This window comes from Triplophysa rosa, linkage group LG18 (assembly GCF_024868665.1).
Source record: "Triplophysa rosa linkage group LG18, Trosa_1v2, whole genome shotgun sequence".
Classification (NCBI taxonomy): Eukaryota; Metazoa; Chordata; class Actinopteri; order Cypriniformes; family Nemacheilidae; genus Triplophysa; species Triplophysa rosa.
The window spans coordinates 2,830,126-2,857,027 of NC_079907.1; the positions used below are offsets into that span (position 1 = coordinate 2,830,126).

A 26,902-nucleotide genomic window follows, 5' to 3' on the forward strand; every position below is an offset into this window, starting at 1 on the left:
CTATTCAAGAAACTCGATATGAAGCTCTTGACTGTTCAAATGTAGCTATGGTAACGGTTTCAGCATTCACAACTAAAGGTCGATAAAAACAATGTTTAGCTTTCTGGCACACCGAGAATAAAATAATTGACCTTTATATTCAAATTCAGTTTAAAAGCTGTAAAATAAATCTTGTATTAGACACAGCGAAGAACAGACGTTCATTTCACACAATCGATTTCTTGTGTGCATTACTCGACAGAGACAGATCTCATCTGAGAATCTGACAGACCAATCAATGTACGCAATATGTAAAATTGAATTTGTTTCTTTTGGGAAGAAAATGTTCTCCAGCTCACATGCGATGACTTTTAATCATTCAATAAGACTACATTTTAAAAGTTGAACATTTTGTATGAGACTATTGTGCTTTTGACATTTGACACGAGCTTTCTGACACGGTTCACACAAATGAAACAAGAAAAACAAGAGACATGATTCACATATAATACCCTGGGCTTTATTGTCTGATTTATGTTTGAATTGTCACATATCTTTTTTCACTTATTCAATAATTTTGTTTTATACTTTCCATATTTTTATTTGATTTTTTTGCCTCCCTCCAGATCAGACCAAAAAAACCCTGGAGGAGGAATCAGTTCAGCCAGTGGACTGGGCATCGGAGATCCGAGCTCGGGACAAGTGCGTACCGCATTACAGCGGTCTTGATCCGGAGCATCCTCTTCACGGAAGAGACTGAGCAGGACATTCCCAAAGGAAGGCACAACCTTTAACTTGTGGTTTTTCAGGCCTTGAAATAGTCCAGAGTCTGCTGGGTAACATTTAGAGGAGGACAAGATGACGGCGGTTGTTCGTCACGTTTCTACCTCCTGCTATTGAACCGGAATGATGACTTGGATGCAGCGGCGGTGGACATTTATTGGCCGTCGCGTGTGTGATTTATCAACAAGCAACCAAAAGTCTTTTGTTGACGAAGCGCTAAGGACGCTTCACCACAAGAACAAAAAAAACAAACTCATGATGATACAAAAATAACTCTCTGTCGTACAAAGAAATAAAAATGGGGACGACCATTGTATGAATTAACAGACACGGAATTTATACAAAAATAAAACAAAAAAATATCAAAAACAATAGTGCTTAGTTGATAAGGAAGCTATGGAAGCTCCCACGAGAAGACTCTAACCCTCGTTTTGTTAATATTTGGGATGATAAAAATGAAAGATTCCTATAACCACGGCCATAAATTTGCCTCCCCTGAACCCAAAGAGCATCAACCCCATCCCTCCTAGAAGAGAAGGGCAAAAACAAACAAACAAACAAAAATATGCACGACACCATTAACGTTCAACCCGAATCACGAAGAGTGAATCAGCTGAACTGAAAAGCCGTAGGGGGAATTTAGTTAGTTATCGCCAGCTATCGAAACACTTATAACATCACAGAAAACAACCGACACAGTGTACGAAAAAAAACGGGAGAAAAAAAAAAAAATCTGTAAACACGGCACAATAAATAGGCAGAACAGCAGGTTTCCCCACCATGCACATAACCTGTCACACACTCTTTGCCCGCCGACCTCACGGCTCAATTTCAGCCCGACCCACCCCTTCCCGTTTACTTTTCTATATTGATTCCCCAAGTGCAAAACATCACAACTCAACAGTTCGGTATTCAAGTAGCGTATATACAAGGGTGGTGGTGGGGAGTTTTACAAATATGTAGTTTCTGTACATTGAATATTTGCCGTATTCATATTTTACATGTCACTTTTCTGAACAGAAACAAAGTATACTTTTTTAAAAGGGTAACAGAATAAAAAAGGGGCCATAAGAAAAAAAAATTACGAGATGAAATTTGTCTTGGAAACCCACTGTCCTTTTGCTTCCCCAAACCCGGTTGGTGCACAGCACCAGAAGACTGGACTGGGCGGAGGGAGAACGTCGCCCAGGCAACGGTCACTACGTCACCTCCATGGCCACTGTGTTATCTGCTATACTGTTGAGCTTTTCCTGTTCGTGATTCTCCCTGTGAACAAACGGGACAATATTTTAAGTAAACAATATGATTCATGCAGTTGCGTAACGCATGCAACGTTTCTGTGATGCCTAAAGGTGTGGTCACAACCAGCAATCATATGCCGGCAAAGAAAAACGATTCATTATTTAATGTACAACTAAGTTTAAGGCTAAGCATCAACGCGCACCTAGCATTCACCTTAGCACATTTTTTTAAAATGAATCAACCCACAAATTTTAGTTTCAAATAGAGTTATAGCTAAATTACTCGTTATTTTAGATTTGGTTTGATGTAGTTTACAGAAATAAATTGCGGTTTAAATAGCATTTATCGAGAAAGTTGTTATTTCTTTACCCAGTGTTGATTTTGGGGAGCTGACAGTTGCTGGCGGCAGCGAGCTTCAAGGCAGCGGGTGGCACATTGCTATGACTTCTGGGAAGGTGACGGGCGTTCAGACTGGCGATAGAGGGTGTGGTCACGCTGAGACGCAAGTTGTTGCCAATCAGGACCTGAGAGGTGGAGTTGGCCGTGTTGTTACCGTGGTTGCCTATGGGGTTGTGGACTGTGTGGGCAGGGCTTGCGTTAGAGTTGGCAGAAAGAAAGGTGGGTGGGGCAGCGGTGGAAGTTAGTTGGCTATTGAGGGCAAAAGCAGAGGATGTAGTGGAGATACTGAACCCCTTGTTAACTCCTACAAAGTGAAAACAAAACCCATTAAGAGGATGATCACATGCTGATTGAACCCAATAAAAAAAGCTCATAAGTGACAAACCTGAAGCCAGGATGACCCCGTTGACTCCACTTCCCACAACGCCATCTTCTTTGACCTTTAGGGTCAACAACTGGTCACAGGTCATGAGGGCAGAGGCGGCAAACTGGGCGCTGACCGAGTCCAACGTCTTGGACACCAGAGACTGAAAACAGGACAGGAGAGTGTTACCCAAACCGTCAGACTTCAGGGGCCTCATTTATCAACAGCGCGTACACACAAATGTGTGCTTAAGAACAGTTTCACGCATAGTGTGGGATCTACCAACTTCTACTTATACGTAGAATTGTGTGTAAATATAAGCACACCTCTGAGCAAGCTCACACAGAAAATGTAGTGGTAGAACAGTGATACTACAAAAAGAAAGTGGCACCATGTGTTTCCTGTGTCCTTTATATGCAAATACTCAATGACTAAATTCATAGTTCAAACTAGACATTTGTATAATAGGTGTGAGAAGCTACAACCATTTAAAATGTAGTTATAGTGTCATGGCTGATCTCACTTTGCTGGATGATTTGGCAAACCTTTCATTGAAAGCACAATGTAAAAGACACACTTAACAGAACACTTTCTGAAAAAATAAATAAAAGAAAAAACATTCAAACAAATTGAAAAAAAAAAAGGTTTGCATATTAATCATTACTACAAAAAATATATAAATACAAAAATGTAACGTCTTATTGCTTTTCTATTACTACATCGCTGTACCAAATCATAACAACATTGCAATTTCACCAAAAAATAACTAAATTCTAATTTATGCAAAATGAATCTCCTATAAATAATTTTGAAATGAACAATAAAAACCTAATTGAGCAATACATGATTCGCGCAAAGAATGCGTTTTCAAAGACCGCATTGATCTGTTCAGTGAGAGCACAGAGTAGTCACGTGATTTATAAAGGGAGGTTTCCTCACCATATATGGTTCATTGGGGGCGTTTCCGAATGCAAATGACCATGAATATGAACGAGCATGGCGCTTAAGAACATGTGGGATTTATCAATGATGATTACTCACTGGTGTGCGTAAGAACCGTGTGCAAACGTTTGATAAATACGGATTTTTTTGAACAAAATATAGAACCTTTTCTACGCACTGTTGATAAATGAGGCCCTGGGACACAAGTGACATGCACGCCTCTCGTACTCACCTTGTTGGAGAGCGTGTCGTTGGCCTGTATCTGCTCCAGCTGTTGTTTCTGCATGAGGGCCAGCTGTTCCTGATGCTGTTGGTACTGATCTGCAGTAAACACTGAGACACACACAGTCAACATTCAACAAATGCTGGATTAGTGACTTGCATATGCAACAAAGACTAGAAAATCAAGGTTGGATTATAATAAAGTTGTTAAAGGGACAGTTTACCCTAAAATAAAAATTGCAATCACTTTTTCATCCTCATGTCATTTAAAACCTTTATATGACGATTTCTTCTGTAGAAAACAAAAGATATTTTGAGAAATGTCTCGGTGGTTTTGTGTTCATTCAATGGAAGTCAATGAAAGCCAATGTTGAAGGTTACCAACGTTCTTCAAAACATCTTTTATATTTTGCAGAAGAAAGTCATACAGCTTTGGAATGATCATATCTTCTAATCTTATCAAGGTTTTCAACTAATCACCAGATCTGGCACCAGCAACACTCAAGAGACTCAAGCATGTTATAAAAGAAGTTTTTGGGCGAATTACCCCATTATAATTCTTCCCGGCCACATGGCCTTGGTTACATCAACGGAAAAGCTTTTTTCTCAGATGATGATGAAAACACTTTCTCCAGAATAATATGCACCGATCAGTGTTGGGTTTACTAATTACCAAGTAATTAGTTACTGTAATTCAATTACTTTCCCCTTGAAAAAGTAAAGTAAGGGATTACTCTTATTTTTTCTGTAATTGAATTAGTTACTTCCGAAGTAATTAACCTAAATTCTGCGTGTAATATATTTGTGTGCAATAGTGGAATTGACATCAAAATTCAAAGTCTAACTTTAAAATCTGTGCTTTAATGTATAATTCTCACATTTGTAATACTTTGGTCAGGTATTAATTATACTTTGTGTAGTTTTATATTATTTACTTGAATGAAATAAAAGCTGTTTCATGTCTTTCCTTGAATCATTTAACTAATCCAGGTTGATGTAGGATATAGAAAGTAATTAGTAATTAAATACTTTTTGGAGAGAGTAATTTAGTAATTTGTAATTACACGATTAAATATGTAATTAGTAACTAGTAATTAATTACTTTTTCAGAGTAACTTACCCAACACTGGCACCGATAAATCACACAGGAACATTTATAAACAAAGTAAACAGGGACTAATACACATGACCTGGAGAATCTTTTAAGCATGACATTTTACAAGAGATGTGACCCGTCAGTACCCAACATGCATCCCTGAAAGATGTACAGGTGAAACTGACCTCACGGCAAACACAACAACACAATAACGCCAAACACAACCCTGCAAAGTTTCCCATGAAAAGAAGAGCAGATCCTTCACACTAGTGTTGTCAAAAGTCCCGGTACTTCGGGTCCAAGTCGGTACCTAAAAATAGAAAAGTTGGCGGTACCTAATTTTCATAAGACCCAGTAGCACCGACGTACCGGGTCAACCGGGTACTGATGCTCTGTCTGACAGGTTGTCAGTCGGAAACTTTTTATAGACGCAATAAGACGTGATGAGCGGATAAGCGCGGCTCCGATCCACAAGAGATGCGCGCAGAAATACTTCAGATTAAAGTCATATCACGAAGAAAACGTTATCTTAATGCAAGTAATCTTGTGTAAATGCAGTATAAAAACTGAGGTTTGTTTTAATATTGCATATGCATGTTTGTTCAGTCAGTTGACTTACTGAAGTTTATTCTATTTGTCTTCTACAGCAGCAGACTGAGGAGGATGTTCATCAGCATGACCCCAGTGAGCACACAACAGTTTCAGCAACAACTTGTATACTTCATGTATACAAAATGGCATTGCTTTCTATATATTTATAACAATGAGCTTTATTAATAAAATTGTGTTTCAATTAGCATGTACTGGTGTTCTGCTTTGGTCCCGAGAACCGTGGAATTGTACTGGTATTGGTAAAGACTACTGAAATTTTGGTACCGTGACAACACTACTTCACACACAATAGAAATAAGGCATGCTTGCCATGATGCACAAATATGAAACCGAGAAGAAATCACCTTCACAGTTTGCAAACACTTTCTCCTCTGCATCATTTGAAAGCATTTCATTTAAATGTTGGCCGTGCGTAATGAGGTTTTATGAATGTGTGTTTGTCTCTCCTGCTTTATTGCTTTCCTTTGAAAAGGAGTCAATTAATTGCGCATTTAAATACATTAATCTCTTGAGTGAATCTAAAATGAATATCTGGTCAAGTGATGGAAGACCATTAGCTTTTGAAAAGATCCCAAGTCGCCATAAACAAATAATTACCATATATGCATTCCTAATTAAATTCAATTCTAATGGATTTTTTATTTGTCCGTCTTTTAAAAGTAAAAAACAGCAAAAATAATCAATCTACATTCTTCACACACTCTTCTGAATTAACCATGAGAAACACACCCGCTTGCATGCAAAGTTTACTCACCTACAGGTGGTGGTCCAGCTGCTCTTCCCTGCGTATTGGCACCCATCACGCCTCTTACAAAACCCTTAAACTGTTTCCGTGACAGCGCATCCCCTGCGCCTGATTGGCTGGTTAGTGTCCGCGGTTTAAAGTGCCTCCAGCGGCATGCTTTGATGTTTCTAAGGATCTGTCTCATGTCTGAATAAGCAGGAAGCGAAGACGAAGGTGCGGGCTGAGAAGATGATGCGTGGCTTGAGGTAATAGTCTGGGAAGTGGTTTCCAAACGTACAGAAGCAGCAGGTAAGGAAAATTCCGGATCGAGATTTTGAAATACGCCGTCCAAATCCGAGTAAGCTCGGTCCAGGAGAACCCTAAAGGAACGAGTGTTATCAGATTAGGAAGATGTTGAATTAAAATGTAGGATGATGTGCAATGCAGGAGGCTTTGCTAACCTGCCGCCTCGTCCCAACCGTCGCCGTGCCAACCCGACACAGCGGCAGGGAACGTTGAGAGTGGTGAGGGAGTACCGGAACCGCGGGTTACATGATCCTCCTTCTGTTTCGCTGCACCAGGGCCAGCTGCCGCTCTGATCCAAACGGGCCTACAGGTGCATTAAAATAAGAACATTAACAGAAAACAAGACAAAGGGGGAGAGGAGGAGGGGCTTGTGTCACATGTAGGGATGTAACGATTCACTCAGCTCACGATGCGATGCGATTCACGATTCTGATCTCACGATGCGATTTATTCACGATTTACTAACGATTTATTTTTAAAAAATGAGTTGAAACAAATTAGAAATGAACAACTTCCCTTGCATTATTTCTTAAATGCTTCACGTTTCTTTGCATAATAAAATAATGTTTTATTTCAAATAACAAAAGTAAACTGCGATTTTATAACAAATTAATAATAGAAAAAGTCTCTTTAATATAAACAAACTAATACTGTCTGTGCTTTTCTTGGATTTTTTTGCATTTAAGAAATATCAGCATCCACGTTTAAGTTTGCAGTGAAAATAGCAGCCCCTGCAGTTCAAAAAATGTATTGCGATTCAGTTCAAGCCTCAACCGAATTGAATCGTCACTCATTATAACCGAATTTCAACCAGCTCACGGTGAATCGTTACATCCCTAGTCACATGCAAAGCTGTGGACCAATCGTAATGGAGCTCATTTACATACAAGCACATACTAAATATGCAGTCACAAAACAACGTTCTTTTGGTGTGTAAGGGAGGGTACTTTAACTCACTATGGTTTGACACAAAGCTATTGGCTAAAGCTAAAAGCTAAATCAAGCAGATTTGAAAAACAATACTGGGAAAAAGAGGACAGAATTAAAAGACGTGTTCGAGAGGAAATGACAGGATATGAGAAATGAGGTCAGGGTTGACACCTACGGCGTGATATACGCATCCGGCTTTCCTCCTGAAGGCAAACGCTCCATCAGGCTCGTTTTCTTCCTCTGCCTCTGATGACCCAGAATGCATCTGCACGGGAACAGGAAGTCCAACATTAAGAACAAAGTGCAAAATTCTAACTTAAAAGTCATTACTGCACCACCAAACAGTCACAATCCCACAATTCATGTGTACCTGTGAAAAGGGCTCCTCGTCTGAGCTGGGAAAGTCGTACTGGTTGAGGTCTTTAGGGTTAAACAGGGAGGGGCCAGTATGCAAGGGGGCAGAGAGAGGTGGCATTTTGGGCTTCTTCTCGTATTTCCTTTTGGTTCTGACCACTTCTGTTTTTTCAGGCTGAGAGAACAGAAAAAAATATTTTACCTCTGGATTTTCTTGTATGTAGTGATTCTTTCATTGCGTCTGAACCCTACCTTGGTCTTGTAGTCTTTAAAGTCCATAGGGTCCTGGTGGCGGTACTGACTGTTGCTAGAGAAGGGCATTATGGGAATCTTGTAAACAGGTTTTGCCATCGCTAGCGCTTCCGCCATCACCTCCGAGCCGAGGTCTGGCATAGTGTTTCTGAAAAGGCACGATTTGAACATTTTTAACTCTGCAGCTGTCTCAGATCTCGCATTTGTGAGTGCAGGGCCAATTGGCAACATTTCAAAATATTTTTGACGCTTTTTGACAGGTAATAGCCCTGTAATGAGTTCCAAGTGCTAACAGTAAATCACACACATGATGCACACACACACCGTATCGGAGTTATTAAGCAAGACAAATCACTAATGGCGCTCTACCCTGATGATGTGCCCTTTACGTACGAATAAGGTGAAGAATAATTGCTCATCTAGCCATATAAGACACAACCATTAATTAGAATACGCGACGAAGCCTGAGCCAATTAAAAATACATGACCCGTTCTCATTATACTTGAATGCGCACGGCAGAACGCTAAATAACAGATGCACGTAAATATACTCCAGAGCCAACAAGGTTATTTTTAAATACAATTTTAAGAATAAATCTAAGAATTAGAGCACAGGCGAAATTAGCGTAGTGCGTGTGAATTAGTGTGAGACTAAGTGAGTGTGTGAGAGAGAATGAGCGAGTGGGAGAGAGATAGCATGTGAATGTATGCATTAAACACTTGAGTCTGCGTGTATATGTGTGTGAGTGTGTGTTTGTGAGTGTATACATGTGTATGCGTGAGTGTGTGTACCTCTTCTCCACAATCTCCAGCGTGAGGTGCAGCAGCTCTCTCTTACTCTTCTCTCGTTTCTTGATCATCTCCAAAACGGTGACGGCGCGACTCAGGTCCCTTCTAAGTTTGAGCATCTTTTCATACGATGCCTCGTCATTCTTACGGTTCTGTGAAACCAAGAACAATACCGGTTTAAAGAAAAACAGAGCCTGGTTTAACAGACAACGCTTAGCTTAAGCCAGGACTATATTTAAGTTGCATTTATAATGTTGGACTTCAAACGTAAATTCGATACCAAAAGCAAGTGCTATTCTGATAGCGGTTTAAGAAAACAATGGCCATCGATCATTTAATTAAAAAAAAGCAAAAATAATGTGTCACTCAACGCAAAGATTTTCTGTATATCTTTCACGCTCGATAAGCTAAGCAGATCATCTCAACATGATGGCAGGCGTGATGCAGAATTACTCGCCGCCGCAGAACCATGTATAATAATCACCATCTGATGTTGTGTTATTCTCATTTTCTCAGCTCAATGATCCTTAAACTCAAACTCATAACCCCAGACTGTTTAGCAGACAAAATAAAGACTAAACAGTCGGAGAAGATCTGATGAGATTGGAAAGATTTTCACATCATTACGAGTCGGACTTCAGATCGGATTGGCTTTAGCTCGGTCAACTGAGATGATCTGCAAATCTATTGAACGTTTTATATTGTCACACTTGTCAATTCTGCCACAAAATTACTCAAACATCTGTCAAAAGACTCCAAACGCTCATCACTTTGGTCCATTTTCATCCAACTAAATTACGACTGTTTCTGCTGCATAAACCTGGACTAACACCTAAAAAAGGACCTCGGGGAAAAGCCTTTCAAGGGCTGGATGGACCGAACCCGAGCAGCTGCCATGTTGGGCTGCTTCAATCTGCACAGCGGGACCTGCCTTAAAGTATAAAACGTCAATACGGCCTCTGGTTCGAGCGCTCACCTTTCTTGTCTGCATCTTCTCGGTCCGCCGCCTGAAGGCCACATACGGGTCGTTGGTGCTGGATCCGTCACGCTTCTCCTGTTTGATGGTCGGAATGAGGGATCCGCTTTTACTCATTTTCCTCTTCCTGCTCCAGTACTCGAACACGTCCCTGATCAGATCATCATCCTCTTTTAGTAACAGCTTCGCTTCCTGTAGGGTCACCAGCTGTAGCAAAGAACAGAAACAGATTTTGTTTTTTAAATTGTCGTTTGCTATGGTTACTTTTTTATGTATTTATCTGCCAACCTGTTAACAACACAATATTTATAACAACAACAAAAAAAGACTAATTTCCCTCAAACCTAAACAAGCAAGCACAGAATAAAAAAGGCAAAACTAATCGAGACGGAAAGATTAATAACTCTCTGCCAGGTTTAAAGATTTTACGTCAAGAGGTTCTCCTTCAGCTTTGAGTCCACGCCAGGTAAAATCCCTGAGGTTGCTTTCTAGTTCACACTAAAAGTGGCAAATATTTTTTAATAACCTGCTGTCCGCTGCCTTTCTCCAATCTGTCAATCATCTCCTCGAACTGCAGCGCTCCCACCTCCAGCTTCTTCTTTAGCTTATTCACAAAAACCTCATCCTCCGAGTCCAGATCATAGTCCGGCTGTTCTGCGTCCAGACTGAAAGCTGAAGAGAAAGAGACACATTAAATCTCACAAACAAGTTCAAATGCCAAAACTTGAGGACAGTCTTCAACTCACAAAATTTCCTTTTCTCAAAGTTAGTGATTGTCTCTAAATTATATCTATAAAAAAATGTCAAAGGCCAGACAAAATAAAACGCCTCAATTCTGATACACAACTTCAGGGAGTTAGGTTAAAAGCTTTCTATAAAAAAGTTGCACTACACAAACTTTCGGTTGAGTCAAACAATGTCACAGGTTTGACTAGCATTAAAGGAACACTTCACCCAAACATAAAAATTCTGTCATCATTTACTCACATTCGAGTTGTTCCAAATCTGTATAAATGTCTATGTTCTGATGAACACAGAGAAAGATAATTGGAAAAATGTTTGTAACCAAACAGTTCTTGGCCACCATTGACTACCAAAGTAGGAAAAATTGCTTTCTAAATATCTTTGTTCTGTTGAACACAAAGATATTTTTAACAACGTAGAACAGCAAACAGTTCTGGGGCACTTTTGACTACCATTGTCATTTTTCCTACTATGGGAGTCAATGGGGTCCAAACAAAAATATTTATACATGTTTGGAACAACTAGAGAGTGAGTAATTCATGACAAAATATACATTTTTGGGTGAACCATCCCATTACATGTTTGAAGGAAAAATCAAGCCAATATTAGAATACCTTGTATCTCCATATTTTGTGATTAATAATAATGATTTTTGGTTAAAAAAAAATCAGTCACCCTTTATGTTTGTCACTGGGTTTTGCAAATATCTAAATCAATAAGAAGTACTTTTCAACTTTGACAACACAGTATTTAAAGGCACAGGTTACCCCAAAAAGAAAACTTTTTCATCATTTACTCACCACCTTGTCATTTCAAACCTGTATGACCTTCTTTCTTCTGCAGAACACCAAAAAATATATTCTGAAGAAATTTGGTAACTGAACACTTCATCACTTCTATCATATGAACAGAAAGCCAATGCAAGTGAATGTGTGCCAGTTAAAAAAACATCTGTGTTCTGCGGAAGAAAGTCATACAGGTTTAAAATAAATTTGGACATCCAAGATTTTGGAAAGATAGCAAAGATATAATTATAACAACAGGCCTATGCAAGCAGAATTATAGACCAATCAAATTTAACTGTGCATGAGGCACAATTTGTACTGCTTACAAAGAAGTGATGTTTTTCATCGCTTTCACCTGGTTAGAGGACAGTCAACATCAAAGCTCAGATGTATCTTTGCAAAGTTGCCTGTGAAATATTTAGGCTAGACATTTTCTAATTTCTAAACAACCTTCAGCTCAACCTTCACTGGAGTCTGCTGTGTCATTCTTTCAACTAATTGGCACTTTGTTGTCTATTATTGTGCTCTCATCGATTACAGGTTTCCTTGCTCCACGGTACATAAATGTCCACTGCAATGTGGAGCAGACGAGAAATCTCAAGAGATCTAGGAAACCCTTTTAAATACGTTCCTCATTTCCATTCTTCAATATCCCATAATTCCCACCGCCTTAAATCCCCTCTCCCTCATTCTCAGCTGTCTGGAGTGTGAAGGAGCGTGCACAGACAGTCTCTGACAGCAGGACACCTCCAGCTTCCATTACAGACACCCCAGGGGCTGCCAGACTTGCTTTTACTCACTCTCTCTCTCACACTCGAAAACACACACAGCTTTAAAATTCCCAGTGATCCCAGTTAAATATTGACTACCACACACAGTGAATTTATACATATTAAAACACAAAGCCTGAATAAAAGGCTTCTTAGAATAGGGCTGGGACGAACACATTGTGCAATTCTTATGCTCAGTTTCCTCAATGAATTACGGTTAAATGATAAACTATTATTGTCAGTGATAAATATGATTTAAGATGGTTAAAATACAGTATAATAGGGGTGGGAATCACAGGGTACCTCACGATACAATCATATCATGATGCAACGATACTACGATAATCAATATGTTGTTTGGCAATTCTATAACGATAACTCACGATAACTGCCTAACTATGAAAACAAAATGCCCATGAAAAGGTTAAGTGCAACATTTGTCACTTTATTTAAGTCCACAAAACTGTTTTCAGTAGGTAAATTAATAACATATTACCAACATGTGTAACATTTCAAGTAAATTAAACATTTTCAGCTTAAATTAAAAGCTTATCTTACTTAACTGACACATTTAACATTTAAATATTTTTATACTGGCATATTTCTTAATTTAACAGCCACTTATTTAAAGGTCCAGCGTGTAATTTTTGGGATTATCTATTCATAGAAATGCAATATAATATACATAGCTATGCCTTCAGAGGCGTATAAAGAGCTTACACAATGAAGCGCTATGTTTTTATTACCTGAGAATGAGCTATTTCTATCTACATACCACCGCGGATCCCTTGAATGTAATTCGCCGTTGTAGTGTTTCGAAAGGGAGGGGTGGAGTGAGCGGTTGCTTGCAATTCGCAACCTTGACGATAGATTTCACTGACTGGACCTTTAAACCTGGGAACATCTTAGTGTTAACCAGCTTAAATAAAATAAACCTAAAAAACATTTCAGTGCAGCAACTTGCTTTAAATCTAAGCACATTAACGTTCATTCACAAATTTGCATGGAGCATATTTTATTTTACACACAATCCTAAACTCTTTCTCAAGACTAGTTTGTTCACTTTTCCCTCATTTGCGCGTTAAGCACCACCCAGTGGAGCCATTATGTAATAACGCTTGGAAATATATTTAGAGCGTCTTGTTTTATTAATTAATTAAAATATTGATATTTGTCGCAGCACATCGATTCTCGTATCGCACGGAGAAGGATGACGATACATTGCCATATCCATATATTGTCACACCCCTACAGTATAAGATCATTTAGTTTATAGGAAAATATGTTTAATAATAGCTACTTGTTTATAGGTTTCCTTTATCATACACTTCCTTTTAAAAAACAGGGTGAAATAAGACATAATTACTCAATATTCAACAAATTTAGTTTATTTTCAACAAACGAGCGCTGGATTCAGAATGCACGTGCGGCGTTGTCAAGGTAACATTTGGCAAGTCATTCCCTTTGTGAAGCTAAGTAGATTGTGTTGCTGCCTGCCTGTCTAGCAACGTTTGTTTATACATAACATAAAATAAGCGTTTGTCTTTTCAAAAGTTCTATCGCGTTTCATGAAGTTCATTGAGTTGGCCACTGCGATTTCGGTTAAATGTCTTCAAAACTTGTCACGTGATTTCCGGTAAGGGAACATAGTGAGCGTCGATGCTCCCTTGTTTTAGTGGTGCATTGTGGGAATTTTTAGGGAACAAACTTTTCAGTCGGTAGTATCACGGTGATGAAATGCATTAAAAAAACAGGTCAAAAACATAACCCTATATCAGTGATATAGTGTCAAAAACAAGTTTAATAACTTCTACAAATATCAACCAATAATAAGAAAATAAACAGAAAGTACAGCTTATTGATAATTTGTCAGGAGTTTAATTAAATATGATAAAACATATTTTACTTCATACTAGATTTTAGTAAGTGAATGAATGTAATGGTGATGATTAAACTAAAGAAGCCCACATTACTTGCTGTACAATAGTGTAGTTAACATATATAGTCAAATACATATGTAACATAACATTCATGGCTTGATATTTAAGTAGTCATTTTTAATGACACATCAGTTCATTATAAGTAATGACCAGTCAGTGTCAGTACAACAATAGTGCTAATTCATGGTTTTTTTCCGGATTGCAAGCAGTGGAATAGCTTATATAGCTTAATAGACATTTAAAAGCAGCACTTTGTGGCAAGTTACGATTGTGTTGCGTTTCATCTTCAACTTCAAATCAAAATAATTATTCTGCCACTATTAACTACATAACTACGATTAGCGGATTACTGCATTTTATTTGTTAAATTACGAGATGCAAACTTTAGCGTAGCAAGTGGACCAAGCTAACTCTTCACCTGTCAGGAATGCAAATGGCAATACAATCCTCGCTCCGCCTTCCCCCATTCTTCTCCACGTGAGGCTGTTTACATCAGAGCATGCGAATATGCGACTGAGAGCGCATATGGCGCTTACCCAACATAAACGGAGTATTATTTTATCCAGTCAAAGGAAAAGATTTGACGTGCCAGCAATAACACTACCGTGCATTTTCACTACCGTGGTGTACCGTATTACAGAACACACATGCCTACATTCAAAGCGTCCATTCAAACAAAACCACCACATCACAACCTTTAGCTCTAAGGGCATTGAGGGACAACTTAACAACCAGTAGCGGGGCGGCAGATGTCCGCGAACGCCCCCAAAATTACACGAAACACCTGCTGCTCAGGATTGGAGGACAGACGTTAACACAACAAAGAGTGAAACTCTCCAATACCTGTCCCCCACCGCAATCTATCCCATCTGAAACACAGACTCATTTAAGCGGCGAGTCCTCATCAGCATCCGTGTACTCACGCTGTATGTGAATGAGCTGCTTTGGCATCTTGAAGTCTCCAGGGTAGAGCGAGTCGTAGTAGGCGATGTTGCTCTCCGCCTCTGGGACGGGAATCACCATGCTCTCCCTCTTCTCTCCGTACACCTGCTGGGCGGAGATCGCCCTCTGGAGATGGTGTTCCTATGGTAACCATACAGAGAAAGATGCTTGAGTAAACGCTCCCCCATTCACAAACCAAAGATAAACATCAGCTTCAACAGCTGGTTTGCTGTACTAGAGACTGTGACACTGACCTTATTTACAGCATCCAACGGACATAATTTATTAGTTACAATTTCGTGAAGGTAAAACAACTATAGCTATACAGCCTTTGTCAGATCTTTACAATCTATAATCAACATCAAACATACATTACAAAAACCCTAACAAGGTGGGCAAATTGGACATTGTGGGAAATTGTGGGAAAGCGTTGGTAAGCAAATAACTTGAGCGTAAACTTACAGCTGCACCATCATAGCAATGGCAAGCATCTTACCACGTCCACTGCATATTTTCCACAAGCAACGCAAAAACATTGTAGGGTCGACATGACTACACTTTCTCCAAGGACCCTTTGGTTCCACAAGAACCCAATGTTCTTAAAACCTGAGCTATCAAAACCATCCCACCTTATAAATGAACAAAGAACTCAATATACAATTCTACATCACTCACACAGATAAGCAACATGAACCAAGAAACCCATCACCAATAAAGATAAACTCGGTGATGTAATACAAGCAAATAAGGAAAATTGTCTATTTATTTAGAGTAGTTCACCTTCAAAATGAAAATTCTGTCATCATTTACTCACCCTCTTGTCATTTTCTTCCGCAGAACACAAAAGCAGATCTTTTGAAGAATGTTGTTAACATCCCCACAATCACTTGCATTGGTTACAGTAGGAGTGAATGGGGGTGGGGGGGGTTGGGGCTGTGCTATTCTGTTACCAACATTTTTCAAAATATCTTCTATTGTGTTCTGCAGAAGAAAGAAAGTCATACAGGTTTGGAATGACAAGTAGATGACAGAATTTTCATTTTGAAGGTGAACTACTTCTTTAAAGCATTTATTAGCCAAGTGATTTAGCCAATTACCTTAAAGGAAAAGTTCACATCAAAATTGTGTTCTTTTTTTCTCACCCACATGACGTCCAACATGTTCTTAGACCTCCCAGCATCTTCGGAACACAAATGAAGATATTTTAAGGACATCCGAGAGATTTCAAGGCCTCCTCAAAGACATAATGGATATAGTTGTTGTCAAGTTCCAGAAAAGTACTGAAGACATCGTTAAATTGGTCCATTCGCTCATAGTGGCTCAATTAAATTTTTTGAAGTGACGATAATACTTTGTGTTAAAAACAAACCAAAATAACGTTTAATCGATATATTCTCTTCTGTCATGTGCCATGTGGCATTCAGCGCACAAACCGAATGCGCATGCGTCGAAGTGCTCTCGTGAATGCGCACCATAGACTGACAAGATGTAATTTTGGTTTGTTTTTCGAACAAAGTATTCTCATCACTTAAAAAAAATCAATTGATCCACTTTGAGCGGATGGACCAATTTAACAATGTCTTTAGTACTTTTCTGGACCTTGACAGCAACTATAACCATGATGTCTATGAGGAGGCCTGGAAATCTCTCGGATGTCACTAAAATATCTTTATTTGTTTTCAGAAGATTCCAAGGGGAAAAACAATTTTGATTTTTAGGAGAGCTTTTCCTTTAAAACAATGAACTTTTATTAGTCTATTAACATCAAATCTCTCTCTCTCTCTCACACACACACACACACACACGCACACACACATTAAATGACTCAGCTGTGATTTCTCACTGAAGACTCTTATGCAAGGAGGCAATTAAGGAGACAAAAGCCAGACTTCCTTTGGCAAAGTCCTCTGAATAACCTTTGGATTGCAAATGCTCATAGTGACCCCGTCACTGACCCCAGAAAAACACAATTACTACCAGATGAGGCGAAAAAGAACATAATATTCATAGCAGGAAAAACCCTTAGGGAAAGAGAAACCTCAAGGTAAATTTATTACTTTATGCATGAGTCTGAAAATGTCAACTACGATTTCTAGTGAACAGGTAACCTTACCTAACCTATGCATTTCGACAAAAAACAACAACAACATATTTAACTTCAAGTTAAATATAATTTTATAGTTTGGTACATATTGGCATATATATTGAATCAACAAAACTTACAATGTAATAAAGGTTTATAAAATCCTTTAAATAAAAAACTTTTTTTTATTACTCCCAAACAAACTAGCACAAACACCAGGCACTTTTATCACCCAACACATTTACCATCATCTTAGTTGGGTTGTATCACCCACTGGTACAGAAGAGAGCTGCTGGGCAACAGCATGTCTAAAAACTTGTGTGGGAGGAAACGCTTCACAAAAATACATTCCAAGACCTTGGAGAAGGGTCAGAGAACTCGATTACAATAAATGACCCAATCAAAAGAAATAAATACAAAGTAACGGTTTGTTGTCCTTCAAGGAAGGTTCTTCCCTTTAGGCCAAAGCTGAAAGTTTGATTGATAGACAACATCAAAGATTGCATCATTAACCACTATTTAAATTCTCTTTCCACATCAGTAAAACATTTCCCACAGCTTTGCATTAATGTTTTAAGAGATGCTGATCTAACGAATATGCAGAGTAATGCAACATTTAACCGATCCTGGAATTCAGTAACTGGTGGGAAAAGCAGGTCAAACTTGTCTGGAACGTTGCCATGACCTCTAACCTAGACTACACTGCAGAATCCCTGAGAAAACCGGCTTGATGGATTGACTAGGTTCACCTAAAACGGGTAAATAAAACAAAATGGCTTATCTCAGCCGTAAAATAGTTCTAAGGCTAGAAGCCCCCAAACCGATAACTGATGCAGTCAAAACAAACTCGCGTCACACACCGGATATTTGTCTTGATTGCCAAGCATGATAGGACATTAGTAGAAAAGAAGCTACAGGGCTAATAAATCAGAACTGTATTTACACACAAAATGATGGTTACATATGAGGACATTACATTATGAAAAACACATCGTAAATGAGACAAATTCAAGATTTACGGTATACTAGTATTGTTGACAAGGTTCATTACGTGGAAAACACACCTTGTCATTGGTATTTCCCACATAAAACTGCATGATCAAGTAAATAAAGATTTCCATGTCTGCATCAATGATATGACATGAACGAGGAAACTCTGACGCATTCCAATGCATTAAGCATTAAAACACAGCTGCATTAAAAAAACATTTTCACATACTACTGTTGATTTGATTAAACTTGCACAGCGTCTGCCAACTTGGTTGGTTAAAAAGGATTTTTAGTACCTGATTGAAAGACTGGTTTGTAACCAGTGGTTTAAAAGTAACTCCAAAATTACAAACCACTTGCGTAGCGTAGAAATCAAAGCGTGCTTTAATGAAAGTGCAATTACAGAGATATTTTGGGTCCCCAAAAGTTCCCATTAAGTTTAAAAAGGATGTCTTGAACTAAGTTTCGCCTCCCAGCATTCAGTTTTGATCTTACAAGTCTAAAGATAACAGATCCTGTAAAGTGGTTGTAAATATCTGCAAGTACAGACGTCAAGCAAAACATTGCATACAAAACAACTTCCAACAGTGCAACGGATTTATGAAATTCAATCAGGGCCAAAGACACCGAAAATTATTAAGGTGGACCCTAGCCCCCCAAACACACAAATAATTCTGTACTAGAAAAACAGAGTGGTAATAGAAGCGTTACGTGTTATACCTCAAACATATGATAAAGTAAACAAGCAAGTGCACTAAAAGGACTGTTAGATATTGTGTCAGTCACCTCATATTAGTTGAAGTCAAATAGTGGAACCACTTAAAAACAATATAACATGCCCTGCAGTCACCTGACAAAGTTGTGCTGCAAACATCCACCAATACAACACATATGACAAGACCAAACTATCCGGTTTCCAATTGTTTAACCAAAGATCGCTAAGAGGCTTACTTAAAAAAACAAAGCCAAAGATGTTCAAGACAAACACTATGGAGACGTTTATTCAAGCTGATCTCACAGCAATTCATAACTACTTTATGAAGTGGCTTATTCTTATGAATTAAGTATGTTGCGAATCGTCCAAAATTTACAATTACTAGAAAATAAGCAATACTGAAGCCCCACCCCAACCCTAATGACACTAGTGAAAAAGCAAATCGCACTAAAATGTACTAATGATTTCGTACAAATTCAAACGAATTAGCCCAAATTAGCCACATTGTATAACAGTTACATTTTTGAGAGACTGTGTTGGCCATGCTGCACAAAACTCTAATGCAGTCAAACTTCCATGCAATTCAGAAACAACTCTCTGAAGTTATCATACACTGGGTAATTGTGAGGGGGACTATGAGGAACGCTGTCCTGTGATGAGGAGGGCCCATTACGGTCTTCACACATCAGATACTCCAGGGCTTGACATTAAGCATTGTCATGTGGTTGTCCTTCGGACAAATAAATTTGTCATTCACTTGTCCGAGTACAAAAATTACTTGTCCAAAGATAAAAAAAAAAGATATTTCATTTGAATTATAATATAATATAATCAATATAATTGTTTCGGATTTAGATTGGTCAAGTTTGCTTCTAAGCATTTTAACTAGTGCCCGCTGAATTTGGTTATCGGCCTACTCTCCGTGACTGCTATAAAACAAATACAAGCAGTAATTATTATTAGTATTAAGGCTGTAGGTTCACTTTTTTTGCACATAGCACTGCTTTAAAGTTTGGTAGCACAGGCAGAAATGTGCAAGTGTAGTTCATCATGAATAGGCAGATAACTGACAAAAGACATTAATGTTACATACATACAGATGGATAAATTAGGGCCATATCATTTTTAGATTACCTAAATTTGTTTTAATATTTCTAAGTTCTGTGTTTTTCCTTTTTTACTATACAATAGTGGTATATCTGTCCACATAAATTACTGTAGCATACTATAGTATTTACTATAGTAAACTGCAATAAAGTTCTTACTATATTGTTTTTGAACTTTACTATAGTATACAGTGTTTATCAATTTACTACAAGGGCACTTCAATTTTCAATAGCAAATACTATATCAAGTTTTTACTAGAGTAACATTAACATTGTGGTTTAATTTCGGATGAAAAACTGCAAATGTAAACACTACACTGTCCTCAATTGCCAAAAAATCAATTTGTCAAGATTCAGCATGCACAAAGTCTCAAAAATGGCATTCGTAACAGTTTCCTGCAATGCAAACAAATTTGCGCTCATTTGCAAAACAAAAAACAAATGGCAACCAAAATATGAATTCTTGAATTACTGAACAAAAACAACAAAATAAGAGTTTCTCCCTCCACCACAGCAGCCTGAAACAGTAAACATCTGCCACTCTGTATGTAAGAGAGTGCAAGAGACACTTGACACACTTCTGTCATTGATGCTGGTGGCCCGTGGTCCCTCAGGAGCACACACAGAGCAGCTGCATCTCACAGAGGCCTTCAGCTCAGTCTCATTCATCAAGACCTTTGAGAATATCCATTACTCTTTCAGCTGCTTGGGAAAAAACTCGACTTTCACAAATGATTCCGCATAAAAGCCAAATACAGTAAATGTAAACCAGCAAGCTATTTAGTGCCACACACAACAAGAAAATTCAAAGTATAACTAATTTTGACAGCTTGCAGGCTGCGAATTATAATTTTAAAATGCCCAGGTAGTAGAGTTTCTTGTAAAGCCCTGCAAAGTTATCATTCAAAAGTTAAACATTTGTTTACAAGAAACATAACTACCAAATAATAAAGTGAAGATCAATTTGTCCACTTTACGTTTATTACAAATTTACAATTAACTGTTGAAAATCATTTTAAATGCCCTGGTATTCTCAGCTTTCTTAAGAAACAATGTAACATATTTACACACAATATTGGAAATATCTCCAAATTCAAAAAAAAACAAGATGTGGTGAACAATACACTATTAAAATATAACTCTTATACAGCGAGTCTAAAACAACGCAGACTTCTCAATTAGATACAAATTAAAAGTTTTTATTACTTTTACAGACTTTCCCAAATGAAAATGATTAAATTCCCTGATATTTATCCGGGTTTTTTGACAGTGGGAACACCGGCTGTCATTTCTCCCTCTGGCGGTCGATCAGCGCTACTGCAGACGCGCGAGTAAAAAATCCAACAAAATGTCGGTCCCTCCGCGGTCACGTGACTCCTTTTGTGTTTTACCGCACGACTGGCGTGCGAACAGCTCGACACAACCCGACTTTCACACACCAAATAGCCAGAAAACACACCCAACATTATATACCGACCGTTAAATTCGACGCACGCTGCGAAAAGGCCCCAAAACACCGTGTAAAACGGTACCCTCTCGGGCGGCCATTTTGTTGCATCCAAACCTGCGCAGACTGACAGAAAAACACATTTATATTGCGTTCGCATGGTTAAATTCGTACCGATTCCTCGTCCTTCTCCATGCCGGTGGGCATCTGCGGCACGGTGCGGTTGATGGACGCATACTCGTGCAGGTCGGGCAGATCCTCGCAGCGGAAGACGGGCAGCGGTTTGAGCGCGTCCAGCGCCCGCGCCCTGAACGACAGTTTACTCATTTTACTGTATAAATCTATCCGATCCCCTCACAATTACCCATAAAACCGCCACAGATCTCATGGAGGAGGATGGATGGAGGTAAAGGATGAGGAAAAATGTTGGTGAAGTAGAGATCCGGCGAGAAAAAGCGGAGGCGGGTGTGTGTGTTTTTCTCTCTCGCGCGCTGCCTCAGTGCGCCATTCGCAACATGGCGGACATTAAAAACTCTTCAGCTCTCTCGATCGCGTCCTGGCTTCCCTCCTCCCTCACTCACACACTCCCGTGCACGCGCGCCGCTGCTATTCCCGCAAGGCACGCGCTCACGGCCACGGCGGTACATGCGCTCACAGATGGATGCAAGTTACTTTTACACACGATCGCTCCCCCCCCACACACGGACCTTTACATCATTGCTAGGTTACCACATTAAGTTATAGTTAGCATAATAAAATTGTTGTATTTGACCAGTGTCATTTAAAAAATATATAAGAAATTCGTACTAAGGGAAAAACGTCAAAATAACTTGCAAAATCTGATTATTACTGTCCGATTTTATAGCCTTATCTTGTGAGAAAATGCATAATAATACCATGTATTCTTTGTATTTTATAATTTTCCTGTAAGTGTCTTATTTCCGTACTGTTTATTATTTGTAGGCTATAATTAAATTATTTGTTCTAGTATGTTTTTTTCTGTAAAGCTGCTATGCAACAAGGCATGTAAAAAATTACAATTGAAGGTATTTTCTTCGTATCTTAAAGATGCAGAATGATTTTGTTAGATGTTACCGTGTAAAACAACATCTCGTAAAAGTACAGCGCTCATTTTGACAATCATTTTCCACCAGGACTCTTGTGTTAGTATACAGCGCCCTCTCCTGGTGAAATCAAGATAAAACACGGTATAACTATGGTTGCCTACAACTTTTTTGCAAGTCTTAGGAAGCAATACACGTTTTTCAGCAAAACTGTGAATTACTTTCACTGTACACATTTTTCTTTTAAGAAATACATTCATGTTTGACCTGCATTGGTCCTTAAATAGTAAAACAATCTTATAAAAGCAAAACGATTTCATAAAATAGCACAAAAGCCATCATTTACATGTACGGAAAAGCAAATTTGCACAAAACATTCCATATAGGATTTAATAAAATCTGCTTAAAAATACTTAAAATCTTAAGTAATTTTAAGCAGATTTCACTTTAGAACAACAAGATATTTCAGTGTCATAGGTGTCATTCGCATGTCATAGGCTGATCTCATGGTGTAATGAGCACACATGATAGTTTACAGGAAACATCCACATGGTGGTGTAATGTCAGACAATTAGAAATAAGTATCATGTCTATTTGTACAGTAATATTCTGAATACAAGTTAAAGCCCTATTTACATATTTTCACCATCTCACTGTCAAAATATGTTTTGTTGGCTACTTTTAAGAACAAATGTCAGTGTTTGTGTAAATGAACAACTACTTTTCACCCACCCTGTTATTAATAAACAGCTGCTTTGAAAATATAGTAACAGGATCACAAAATCAGGCAAACTAAGATTAGGTTAAAATGAAGACAAATTACCAAACATGATAATGCATTGACAATCATTTCAGTGATATCAGATTTTGGAAGAAGAATATAAGAATTCAATAAATGCTGTTTTTGGCCTAGTCAGGAAGTTTTGAGATCTGAAAGTATATTAACAGCAGTAGAAAGAACACACAGTATTTCATCTTAATTTTTTTTATCTTAAACGTTTAGAGTGGTAGTAAGCTGGTGTCACCATGACCCTGATCAAGATATACCAATAGGGAAAAGTCCCTGCTACTGAATTATTTTAGAAGTTGTTTTTTAAGTAAAAACGCTTCTGCTACAGATCAGATAGTAACAGCACCGTCACTACTATTTTAATAAATAATACAAGAAAAAACAATGAATGTAAATGATAAATGATAAAATTTCGACTAAATTAGAAAACCCTGTTATCACCTTCGGACAATGTGCATGAGGATTAAACTTCATTTGATACATATGTAACAATCTAGTATGCATCTATGGACGGACAGTCAAGCCCCGCCTACCTGATACAGTTACTGTGTCAGCCGAAATGAGATCATGTATCTGGACTGAGAGGTCAACCACATTACACACACTCAAAAGGGGACATGATCATCAAACATGATAACACACTTTGAGTTTAGTCACGGCACCAATGCGACGTCGAGCCCTTTACGCTTTCATATTAAACCTCATAATTATTGGATGACTCGACAGAGAAGGCGGAAAGATCAGATTCATGGCGCCTGAACTATCCAGATTCAGAGTATTTCAGCTTTAATAACCCACGACGGTATTACAAACCGCGATATACACATAATATTAACACATATTTCTAAAACAATATAAGATTTCAATCTGTTTTTGTACAACTCTGTCGAGGAGCGACGCAATGACGCAAACATTCTTAAAGCAAACTAAGGAAGTGAACCACGTCTGCAATGAATGTTGATAAAAAAACACAAAGATATATATTAAATACATATATTACACATAATATACGCCCACTAAACACGACTTTAAATACTGGCAAACTATAAACATTTCGTTTTGTGAAATAAAACAACAAAAGCCCATCAAATATCCAGATGGATGAATGCAATGTTTGAATTGTCTGTAAAAAGTACAAGCTCCATCTGTGCGTTTAAACCCCAGAGGTCCCAAAAGGGAAGAAAAAAAAACTGCCACCAACACAAGAACAACCCTTATTTAAAGTTCATATTTAAAGCAGAATGAAGCCATATTGATACTCAAATAAGATCAATGTGGTGTCATGTGCCGTGTTTAATCTATTATTGAAGCTTCTGTTGTTCGTTTATAGATTTGTTTTAAAGATCAGGCAAAAAAAACCCAGAGCGACACACAACAGGCCACCGTTACATCTCATTTTGCCCTGCCAGATTATTTATTACCATCTCTTGACCAAACCAGGAACAACATAATCTGACATTTGAATCCCATAACGCCCCAATCCAAATAGAAAAAAGTTGCCCATAAAAGCTTTAGGGTGAAAAAGTAACTTACCAGTTCAACCACCAGGGTGGATGGAAACAATTAATTTTAAACATGTCAACACCGAATTCCCAAAGATTGCCAAATAGGATTGTGGAGTTCGGGGGAAAAGCGACACACACCAAACGCATGTCCAACTCCGAAATCGTCATTTTTGGCTACGAGATCTGGATCTTTACCGCAGCAGAACCGTGGTGGAGTAATCCGATTTCGTATACGCGATCATGTAATAATCCGTGCGTAAATGTTAACGACGGCGCCATTGCGCGCGGATGCGCTACGCATTCACTTCAACGAAACTAAACTCTGCTCTTCTGGCAAAAAAAGTAGCAATCAGACGTTTGTTTTACGACGAAGTACAGCTCGACCGAGTCGTAGAAAGATCTGGCTCGTCCCGTAAAGGGTTACTACAGTTTGCGTCGTCATTGGTTGGTGAGAGACAGCGATCACCTGTGGAGAGCTGCGGGGTTGGTCGAGCTCAGAGAGAAGGCAAGCAAAGAGGTGTGCCCTCTACAGGCAACGTTTAAACACAGATGATAGATAGATAGATAGATAGATAGATAGATAGATAGATAGATAGATAGATAGATAGATAGATAGATAGATAGATAGATAGTTTCAAAAATAACAGTTTTACAAAAAGAATGAGTAAACTGTAACGTGAGATCATCAAGGACTTTGACTTCTTTGGAATAGAATCGGTAACCTTCAGGCTATACCACTTCCCACAGATAATTCTCGACATGTGAATATCAAATCAGATGGAAATATTGTAAATGTAAAAAATGTCACCTATAGGCCTACAGTATATACTGTGCCGAAAGCGACTTGTGATGAACCACTGAGAGGGAACATAGACTTGTATTCGTATATACAGTATGGGTTTGACAATCATTGACCTTGATTCAAATCTGAATATATTATATAATTTATTCATATAATAACTGGAATGTGACAGAATTAAGTGGATTCATATTTCTCTTTAATAACATTTATAGTATATTGATGTTCATATAAAATATTGATATTAATATTTAAATGAATTTTTGACACTGACCAAGAAACATGTTTTATATAATTTCCCTTATAGAGTATATAGAGACGGGGAGAGATCTGTAATATACAGTACATGTTAGTTCAGACTCTATATACCACAGTAGCCTATAAAGATGTAGCTGTGACTGATTATCATGTATACAGTGAGAGCTTGTTTCTATGTTATGTAACACTCTCCCTGAGGGCATTACCTCCCTTCCAAACACCCAGTTTTCTCTGTGTGTATCCATGGGTTAGATCACTGCCTGTATTTTTAATCTATCTGAGTGGATTGAGGGGGTTCCACTGCAACTCGTGATAAAGAAAAAACGAATCCTCATTTGCTCACCAATGACAAATTGTACATCCATGTGCTCAGGATCTGATATCGACAACTGATTTCAGTTTATGCCACTGTATATAAATATGAAAATGTTATCGCAGAAAGGCAATATCTGCATCAATAGAAAAGAGGCTTGGTTCATCTGTCTTAGTTTTAACACGACCTAGTACTACTGTTTTGCAGTCATGAACATCAGTGAGCAGTGTCTGCACTCCTTGCTGTGATATAGACATTTCAGATCACATGACTGCAAGAAATGTATCTCCATACGCCATCTAGTGGTCAAGGCTGTGAACAGTTCTGTCACCATTTACTCGTTCTTGCGTCATTGCCACCTCCTGTTTGATTAGTGGTCTGGACATTTTTATTAAATAATGATTTTAAAATGTAATTAAAAATAGTAACAAAGATCAAGTCTATTTTTTAAAAGAGAAGGCATTAAACACAAAACTCAAATTTAAGAGTTCTTTTATTGAAGGGGTATTTAACTGTTCTGCACAGGGTGCAGGAACACTATATGAACACTAGGGGGAGTTAACGGAGTCAAAATAAAGTAGGCTGCTTGAACTAGCACACCATAATTCCTCCTAACAGTGCAGTCTGGCAAAGGGCAAACACAACAACTTTCTGCTTTACAATCCTCATAAACCCAAACAG

General features: G+C 38.3%; 1 protein-coding gene across 2 annotated transcripts; it reads right to left on the reverse strand.

The window, feature by feature from the left end:
• Positions 1-477: 477 nt before the first annotated feature.
• Positions 478-25,280, reverse strand: epc1a (enhancer of polycomb homolog 1 (Drosophila) a). Of its 2 annotated transcripts, none has more exons than XM_057358407.1 (14): positions 24,880-25,280; positions 15,133-15,292; positions 10,497-10,642; positions 9,971-10,177; positions 8,998-9,146; positions 8,206-8,353; positions 7,970-8,128; positions 7,775-7,864; positions 6,825-6,973; positions 6,394-6,743; positions 3,942-4,042; positions 2,789-2,930; positions 2,374-2,707; positions 478-2,028 (listed from the first exon to the last, which is right to left on the reverse strand). In XM_057358407.1, exons 2-14 carry the CDS (start codon positions 15,230-15,232, stop codon positions 1,962-1,964), a joined length of 2,142 nt encoding a protein of 713 aa, XP_057214390.1. In that variant the 5' UTR covers positions 15,233-15,292; positions 24,880-25,280; the 3' UTR covers positions 478-1,961. The 2 variants fall into 2 exon arrangements, with proteins under 2 accessions (XP_057214390.1, XP_057214389.1); XM_057358406.1 differs by lacking the exon at positions 24,880-25,280 and adding an exon at positions 21,667-22,090.
• Between the last annotated feature and the right edge of the window lie 1,622 nt (positions 25,281-26,902).